The 9,279-nt window shown below is 27.6% G+C and overlaps 1 protein-coding gene across 1 annotated transcript; it reads right to left on the bottom strand.

Annotated features, from left to right (window-relative positions):
* Nucleotides 1-2,241: 2,241 nt before the first annotated feature.
* Nucleotides 2,242-4,431, bottom strand: LOC100202318 (la-related protein 6). The gene has a single exon (XM_065816722.1). It carries the CDS (start codon nt 3,989-3,991, stop codon nt 2,606-2,608), a length of 1,386 nt encoding a protein of 461 aa, XP_065672794.1. The 5' UTR covers nt 3,992-4,431; the 3' UTR covers nt 2,242-2,605.
* Between the last annotated feature and the right edge of the window lie 4,848 nt (nt 4,432-9,279).

The raw sequence follows: 9,279 nt of genomic DNA, 5'->3' as shown, positions 1-9,279 counted from the left end.
TTTTGATGGCTTCATAAGATAGGTTTATATTTTAGTTTTGAATATATTTGACCACTAACGATATTTATATTTTTGTCAAGTCAAGAGTTTTTATCTTGTAACTTTATTTTATTGTATTTAACGTTCTAGCGGTTCTCGATGACAAGACCTAGTAGTCTTCTGCGAGTCTCCGCGTTCTTTATATTAAAAAAAATATATATATTTTAGTATTTATATAATATATTTTAACGATTTATTTTAACCTGTAACACGAGTTTTATTCAGATTGTAATAAAAAGAACAAAAATATATATATATATATATATATATATATATATATATATATATATATATATATATATATATATATATATATATTGGTACAAAGAAACAAATAAATATTAACGTGAATTCGAAGTAGAATGGAGTGAAGTGTGTCAATAAACTTGAAATACCTGAGATCAAAAGAAACTTGTAGTAAAGCACGCTAGGAAACACCCAAACTTTAAGCTTAAACAGTAAATAAATTAGGCAACTCCAAAAAAAATTACAGCAGCAAACCAGGTCAAATGTAAAAAGTGTCGTAGTGTTTTAGGCAAAGATTCAACAAGTTAATATAGTGAATGGTATCAATGCAAAAATTCAAAATCAAAAATTTAGCTTTATCAAACATGCATATTAATGCGATATGTAAAAGTTTAGTGGGCACGGTACGTTTTTAAAAACTTTTTTTGGACGTTTTTATTAGGTTTAAACCTAATAAAAACGTCCAAAAACGTTTAAAAAACGTACCTTGCTCATTGGGAAGCACCGAGTTTTATTGCATATGTCTAAAACCTCTCAACGACTTGTAATGAAATAAAATTTCTTAAAAAACTAAAAAAAAATTATTTTATTTGTATTTCTCGCACTTTCTTGAATGCTCTGAACTTAAACGCAATTCTTCAACTTACCATATCTGCCAACTAATCCCGATCTAAGTTTTTATTTTTCACGTTTTATTCAGGCAGTGAAATGTCAAATCGATTTTCTTGGTGAGCTTTGATCATTGGTATGATGCGTTTGAGCATATTTAATGTCTTTAAGTAAATTCGTGCTGTTAAAATTATCCACTTGACTATTCTAAAAATTTTTATAAATAGAAAGACAATTTTTGCGTAACATTTTTTCCCTCTACTTTTTCCCCAGCATACATATTAATAAATAGGAAAAGATTAAAACTACAATCTGGTTGAACCTCTCATCTTTTAAAATGAGCCTAAGATTAAAAAACTTTTTTATTCAATAATCAGTTTTATGATTAAAACAATCATAAAAATGCATAAAAATTTTTATGCATTTTTTCAAAATCATAGAAACGTGTTCGAAGATAGTAAATAATAGAAATGTGTTCGATGTTTTCTAATCACAGAAACGTGCTCTAATCTAAATTACTCTGTAAATTTATGGCTATAATTAAATTACTGTTTTACTCTTAAAGACATTAAACGAGTTACACTAAACAAAAGCAGTTTACAAAATCTAATTTACAACAAAATTTAAATGAAAACTCAAATAAAAGCAGGTATTACAAAACTTATTTGCTATCGATCCAATATCAGCTAATACTTGTAATTGTCGTATTATCCTTATATACCAGCTTATTATAAAATGGCGGAAATCAAATAGCTAGATGAAAAGATATTTAAATGATAAATAAAAAAGAAGTGAAGTAAAATAAAGAAAAAAAAAACACTTGTTAATAAAGAATTTACTTATTTTTATTAGCATATATTTTTATCAAATATATAAAATTAATTTTATAAAAAAATTTGTAACTTTGTAAAAAAAAAATTTTCAAAATTTCTCATCAGTTATTGATAACCTTTATACTAATATCACAAAACAGTTAAAAAAAATTGATTATTAGATACTGAAGTGGAAATAAAAACTAAAATAAAAAATAATCTTCATTCAATATCACACAAGTAAAGATACCCAAAAGTTACCTCAAATCATCAAAACTTCAAATACAAATAATACTAGCTACGCCACTGATTACTTACAGATCATTTTTAATTTTAAAGGAGGAAAGTTATCTCTATTTTCCTTCATTCTTAAACCTGCCAAGAGTTTGTCAGCAAAATTATTATATTTATATAATATTATTATATTAATATATTACAATTTTAAACAGACTGCTAGTAACAATTTTCTGATTATATCAAAACAGTAATGATTTTTTTGCGTACTCTATGTATGTAGAAATGTAAAGAAAAATCATTTATTAAAAAAAGATTATGTTTTTAATAGCACAAAAAACAATATTCCGTTTTACAAACATTTTAAAAAACAAAATTATAGTGTATACATAGTGTTAAATTCAAAAATTTAAATTAAAAACCAATATAAATAGTTTTAAAAAAACAAAACTCTAATAAACATTTAGTGTTATTACAGTTTATGTATAATGCAAATATAGTTTAGACCATAACATATATTTACACTGTAAATAAATATTTTTTTTGTCTTTTTCAGTGCAAAAAACGTTTAGAAATTTTCAAATTTAAATTGAATGTTCTTTTTTAATTTGAATCCTCTACTATTTCAATAAAAATTATGGGAAAAAATTTTAAAATATTAAAGGCTAAATTGGGTGGATCAGAACATATTTAATTAAAGGGAGTGAATTGAAACCATTTGATCCATCAGGACCTTTTGGTTGCCTAACTATCTCTAGTTGCTTGCATACGCTATTGACATTTGTTGATCCAGATTCAACATAATTAGTCTTATTTAACTCCATTCTTTTTAACATCCATGCACTATGTGAATTTTCATACGACTCTTGAAACTTGGGAATTTCTCTGCGATTTATATCTGGACTGGATAATGGACTTAAATTACTTATTAATGGTGATAACTTGTATTCTTTAGGAGATTGGTAACCAGATTTGTTTTTCCGATGATAAACAGGACTTACTGAAGGGCTCGATAAAGGTGAAGAATTTTGTGAAGAGTTGTATCTTTCATTTTTATGCTGAGAAATATTGTCTGTAGGATGTTTTTTGGAGCGCGAGTATCTCTTACTACAATTGGTAAAAGAGCAAAATTCATTATCAGAAGAACTTGCGCAACTGCTATAGCTATCCTCTCTAGGTGATAAATGCTTAACAATATTTTTTTTCTTTTTTATCTTTTTTTTCTCGCAACTTTTATCTGAATCAGCATCTGAGTGGGTTTCACCGCTTGCAATATTTTTTAATTGTTTTGGTCCTAGTTCAAGAAAAGACACTTTCAAACCTGTATAAGCCTCAGTAAACTGAGTTTTTGAAGCTTCCTTTGCAGAATCTGTGTTTTTAAATTCAACTAAAGCAACTAACTTTTCTTTTAGTTCTGGATGTTTTGAGTAATGTGATTGTAAATCATTGGGAAAACTCTTGCAAGGTTTTATAATTTTAACTGATAAAATATCATTTTTCATTAAAATGAAGGCATTTTTGATGAAATCAACTGAAGGATTTTCAGATGGTATATCACTTAATACCAGATGTTGTACATGTGCTTGCTCTAAAAGCTCTTTAGGTAAAGGTTCAAGCCTTTTCAACTTAAGTCCATTTTCGTCTACTGCAAGTCTTGAAGAAGTTCTAAGAGCGTCAACAATTATATTAAAATCTTTTGTTAAAGATCGCATACGGTTGAAGGAAGCTATTAGCTTAATATTTACATAACCTTCCTTATTCCGTTTTATGTGCTTCAATAAAAATTTATCCTTTAACAAATTTTCATTACTAAAGTATAACTCAGCTTGAGCTATGATTTTTTTATGTAGTTCATTAATGCCAATGCATTCTTCGTTTAAAAATTTGCTAGAAATTACTCTATCTTCATCGTCGATATCAGATTTATTTTCGTCGCTCGAAGAGTTTTCATATTTAAGATTTACGTTTGCCATAAAATAATGCTTCTGAGTTGCAGTGACAATAAAACTACCGTAAACTATAAAAATATATTTATTTGCTCTCTTGAACATGTACTGATATATTGAACTTTGTTCGAATATTTTTCTTTAAAAATGTCTTACTTGCATTTATATTTATACACTATTCGTCATACGTTTTCCGTAATTTATTACGCAAATAGTTGTTATAGCCCTAAGAGCCAAATAAAAACATCGTTCTTTGACGTCATGTTTTCTTAGAAAAGAGCAAGTATAAATAAATTTTTTTGATTTTATTTTTATTTATGTGGCTTACTTTTTTATACAAATAAAAATTTTATCAGTAACACAAGGAAGGATATAAAGAATGTATTATATTCAGGTTAAGTTGAACAGTCTTAAATGAAATTTTTGTTAAGCTCAAGGCACCCAGCACGTAGCAATAACTTTGGCTTTATCTCTTTGAGAAACAATATGGTCAATTTTTTGTACAGACATTTCAAAAACTTATTAATTCATACGACACTCACTCATCGCTGTTGGATGCTTATTGTTTTACAGAACAAAGCCGTCATGATTTTACAGAACAAAGCCGTCATGATTTTACAGAACAAAACCGTAAGCTCTTGCTATCTTATTTGTGTGGCAAAATAAAGATTAAAGTTAGGCTTCACCGTTCCTGGCTAGTTAATGATCTTATTAAGGGTAAAATCTTATCAAATTTTCAAAGAAAATCTTATTTGAGTATAAAATTTTGCTCTAATTTAAAAAATTAAGTTATTTATATCTTAATTAATATATATTCATATAACAACTTATCACTTCTCTGTTGTTGTTTTTTTTTTGTTGTTGTTTTGTTTAAATTAATTTTTAAGAAAAGTAAGTTGGAAAATTGAGCCGTTTAGAAGCCAATGTGATTAAGTCTACTTTTAAAATTTATCTAGTTTTGGCAATTTTTAATAAAATAAATAATATATGTTCTTGTTTTTCAAGGATTTTATCGTTGGTTGTGTTTTTCTATATCAACGAGTATGGGAGAGTGGAGAGAAGTGGGACACGTAAATTTTTTTTTGGGTAAATGCAATATTTTTTTTATTTGAAGTATAAACTGAACCAAACAAGTTTTTACGAATAAACTTTCTTTTTTCGCACCGATTCAATCCCCTTAGGTTTCCAGCCAATTATAACTAAGTATATAAATTTTTGCTTTTAGAGAAACCGTGCTATTGGGGTAAAGTTAGACAAGTGTGAGTAGAAGTGAGATAAATAAATTTAAAACAACATTTTAACACAAACTATTAAATAGAAACTGATAAAATCATAAAATCATCTAATCAACATAAAAATGTTCAATGGCATTCACAAATCGAAATAATCAAATGGCTGCGGGAAGAAGCGGGGCATAAATACTTCTTTTTTCTGTCCCACTTCACCCCAATGCAAACACTTTTTTAAGGTATATTACAAAATTAAGGCTTCTAGCGCACGCAGGGAAACAAAGCAATTTCTGCTAAATACATGGGAAGAAATTTAATTGTTTACATTAAACAAAAGTATTTAGGCACCACTTCTAATTAGAAATTTCAGGCTTTCCCACTTCTCTCGCGTCTCACTTCTTCCCACTCTTCCCAACTTATTTTTAATAGCTTTTGATTATTTTCATGATAACTTTAAAAGTCATTTTGAATTAAAAAAAATATTTTATGGACTTAAACACATGGCTTTTGAAAAACTCAATTTATAACACGAAACAAAAGTACGCTAATGCTCCTGGCTAATGTTCGCCGTGTATTTAGCACCTGAACTGTTTATAACTTTTTAAAGATGGTTGGAAACTCTTTTTTTCTTTTTCTTCCTTTTTCTTTTTTGTTTGTTTGTTTTTTTGTTTACATTTGTTGCCATAGTAAATAAATTACTAACACAAATAAGGTATCTGAAAGAATTTTGTACTGATCTTATCGTCAGAACCTCTTACAAATGTGTGTATAAACCACATTAACAAATTATCAACAAAATAAAACGTGTTTTACAATAAAAGTTTTAAACAAAAATACATAATTATAATTAAAAGTATCTGACTACACTATCTATTAAGATAATTAAATTTTTCAGTTTATATTTGAAATTGGGAATGTATAAGAAATATCAAAATTGGATAACACAATTTTGTTCGAAAGATATGATGCAATATGTGTAATACAAAACTATTATTTCTAAATTTATTTATTAATTTCACACTAAACACACACACACAAACACACACACACACACACACACACACACACACACACACACACACACACACACACACACACACACACACACATGGAATTTAAGAGAGAAAAAAAAGCAAGACTTAACAGCGCCGACGACGCGGTTTTTATAGTGGAGGGGGAGGGGGTAATTGTGCGCTTTTTTAAAAAGGTCTCTGTGCCTAGAAATTTTTGAAAAAAAGAGGTCTTCTAGAAAAAGTCTATTTTTACAAGTGTTTAAGAAAACATTTCTTTAAACATATTTTTTTTATTATATATATAAAACTATAGGTAAAGGCAGTAAAAATAAGATGGGTAAAAATAATTGGGAGGTTTGCTTTCGAAAAGAGCCATTGAAATGAGACCATCGTTATATCACTTCTCTATGGATGCCAGATATTCTTTGAAAGGACAACTTCCAAGGTTTATTTGAATGCAAAAGCTGATGAAATTTATGATGCTTACTATAATTTGATTCATAAAGCTAGTGAAAAACCCAATTAGTGGAAATTATTAGACAGATGGATTGATGGTTACAGTTCAGTAGGAAGAAAAATATTTCTATCGCGTAAAACAAATGTTAGATTACATTAGCAAATTACCCGAATTTCTGTTGGCATTCAAAACGAGTTATATCTACTTTTGATAGCTCGATTCTGCCTTGTTTCAAAAAGCACACTTTTTATTAGATATAGGTGGTGGCATAACTTGGGATGTCCAAGTTAATGATACCTCATATCATAGAGAAAGAAAAGGTAGTTACAGGAAAATGGAAATACAGTTGGTTCTGGACCTTCTTATTGAAAATCCAGATAAAATACCAACACCATTTAGGGATCATATGATACTGATATTTCACGATGCATGGGAAGTAAAATAATAAAAATAAATGTGAAGAAGAACAAAAAAAAAGATGACTTTTGCTTTTAATGGTTCTAAAGATAACTAGGCTACAAAAAAGTTTTGGAATTTTTAGGGAAAAAGATGCTAGCCTACTTTTTGATGTAAAAAAGCAGATAACACCAGTTGTTCATAAAGAAAAACGTTGTCAAAGCTAATGAAAAAGAACTTACAGATGAAGGCACAAAGCTATATGAGGGTAATGAAGATAATTTGGTAGAAAATGAAGTCAATAACTCACATATAGACAGTGGAAATGATGAAGCCGACAAGCAATCTGATCTGCTACCAAATAACTGGGAAGTTCCTAAAGTCTACTTTCCCTTAATCAAGAATTGCTAAAGAATTCTTTTTCAAGATTAAAGATATTAAACTTCAGTGTAGTAACTCCTTGTCGCTTTGTTTTCTTGTTTCCTTGTTGTTGTTTTAATTCAGAGAGTGAGTTTGCGAGGGAGAGAGAGATTTACCACTCCCCCTAAAATTAGACAGGGGAGAGTAAATAAATTGAATATCATGATGTTAATATCTAAGTAAAAACTAAAATTTGTTTTATATTTATTTTATAAAAATATTTTTAACGAAGAGAACCTTACTATTTTAAAGAGATTAAATAAATCAACATGTGTCAACCGCGAAAAACTATATACTTTTAAACACTAATATAGTACTGATCTTGTGGACAAAATACTGCTGTTTAAACGAATACATTTTTAAGTTCAATTTACCACGTTCACATTTTTCGTTATTGCGTTTTTATCGATATGAATATATTCAAATTTAAAAAAACACAAAATAAAAAACTGCGAGATTTTCTAATAGTTTTTTAAACTTTTGAAAGTAAATATTTTTATTTACTTATAAATATTTTTTCTTTTAAAAACTTTATATTTATTGATTTTTTTTATTTTAATGCTTTATAGTTACTTCGGAGTGTTTGCTCATTAAACATTTGGATCGCATCGAAACCATTATTAGTTATTATTAATTATTAGTTATTATTAATTAAAACCATTTTTTGAAGCTAACGTAACTAACAAAAACTTTGAAACTGTAGATAAAATAAAACCATTAACTTGTATCCAAGCAACTTAAAGCCATTAATAATAATAAGGTATGACAAATAATGAAAAAATTAATCATAGAGCACAATAAAATGTTATGCTATAACAGCTGCAAAATTCTGCTTTTAGTTATCTTTATTCTAGTAAATGTTTTTATTTATTTATTTATTGTTCTTTATTACAATAATTAATATACAAATATATATTTAAAAAAATTAGAAGTAAAGATATTCGTAAGAAATAAAAAAAAAAAAAAAAAAGAATACGTGTATTCAAAGAAGACCATCAGGTCTTGTCGCAGAAAACCGCTGTTGAAGTAACTGATACTTTTATAAAATACTTCTCTTTTGTTATGGTCTTTACAGCTTGCATCAGTTACTGAGAAATTACTGAGTCTTTCGAACCGCTAACTCATATGAACATTAACGTCCATAATTTTCTAAATAAAAATAAAGTCTCGCGCCCACTCAAACTTGTTTGTCGAACATAATCACTGAGTCTTATTTGTCGAATATAATAAGAATTTGTTTGTACTGAAGTACTTCCAAAAACACTTCCAAATTGTTTAAAAGGTTGTGCAGAAGAACCTAAAGAGCCATACGATGGTGTCGCTGTGTGGAAAGCCAAAATAGCAAACGTTACACTAAGCGTCGCACTCATACTAAGAGAAGAAAAATGTTATAAATTTAAGAACCATCAAGTATTTTGAAATAATTTTTATATACAACTTCGTATTCACTTTTGTACATACTTTATAAAATATTAAAATATTTAGAAAACTGGAATATTTTTTTTTCGCAATAAATTAATTTACCGGTAATAAAAAGTTGTAAACCGATAGTTTTTTTTTTGAACATTAAAGCATGTTTATTTATTATATCATTTTGTTTTTTATTACAATAACAAAGGTTATAGGAGAATAATCTGAGCCAGTTCATTTTATTTTTATAGGTGCGTACTAAACAGAACAGTTCATACCTGTAAAAAATAAATTGAAGTATCATACTACAGAGGTAGCCAGAATATTTTATTACATGTAAAAAGTTGATTTGTTGCATAATTTGTATCAAATAAAAATCTGGCTACCTTAGAATAACATAAAATAATCCATTAATTTTTGCGGTCTGAATTAAACAAAAAAAGTTGAACTAAACAAGAAAAAATTATG

This window comes from Hydra vulgaris, chromosome 13 (genome assembly GCF_038396675.1).
Source record: "Hydra vulgaris chromosome 13, alternate assembly HydraT2T_AEP".
In the NCBI taxonomy this organism is placed as follows: Eukaryota; Metazoa; Cnidaria; class Hydrozoa; order Anthoathecata; family Hydridae; genus Hydra; species Hydra vulgaris.
This window is presented reverse-complemented; position numbering and strand designations above follow the sequence as displayed.

Bases quoted from the DNA above. Each gene is read 5' to 3' on its own strand.
- LOC100202318 (XM_065816722.1), bottom strand. From the start codon at position 3,991: ATGTTCAAGAGAGCAAATAAATATATTTTTATAGTTTACGGTAGTTTT.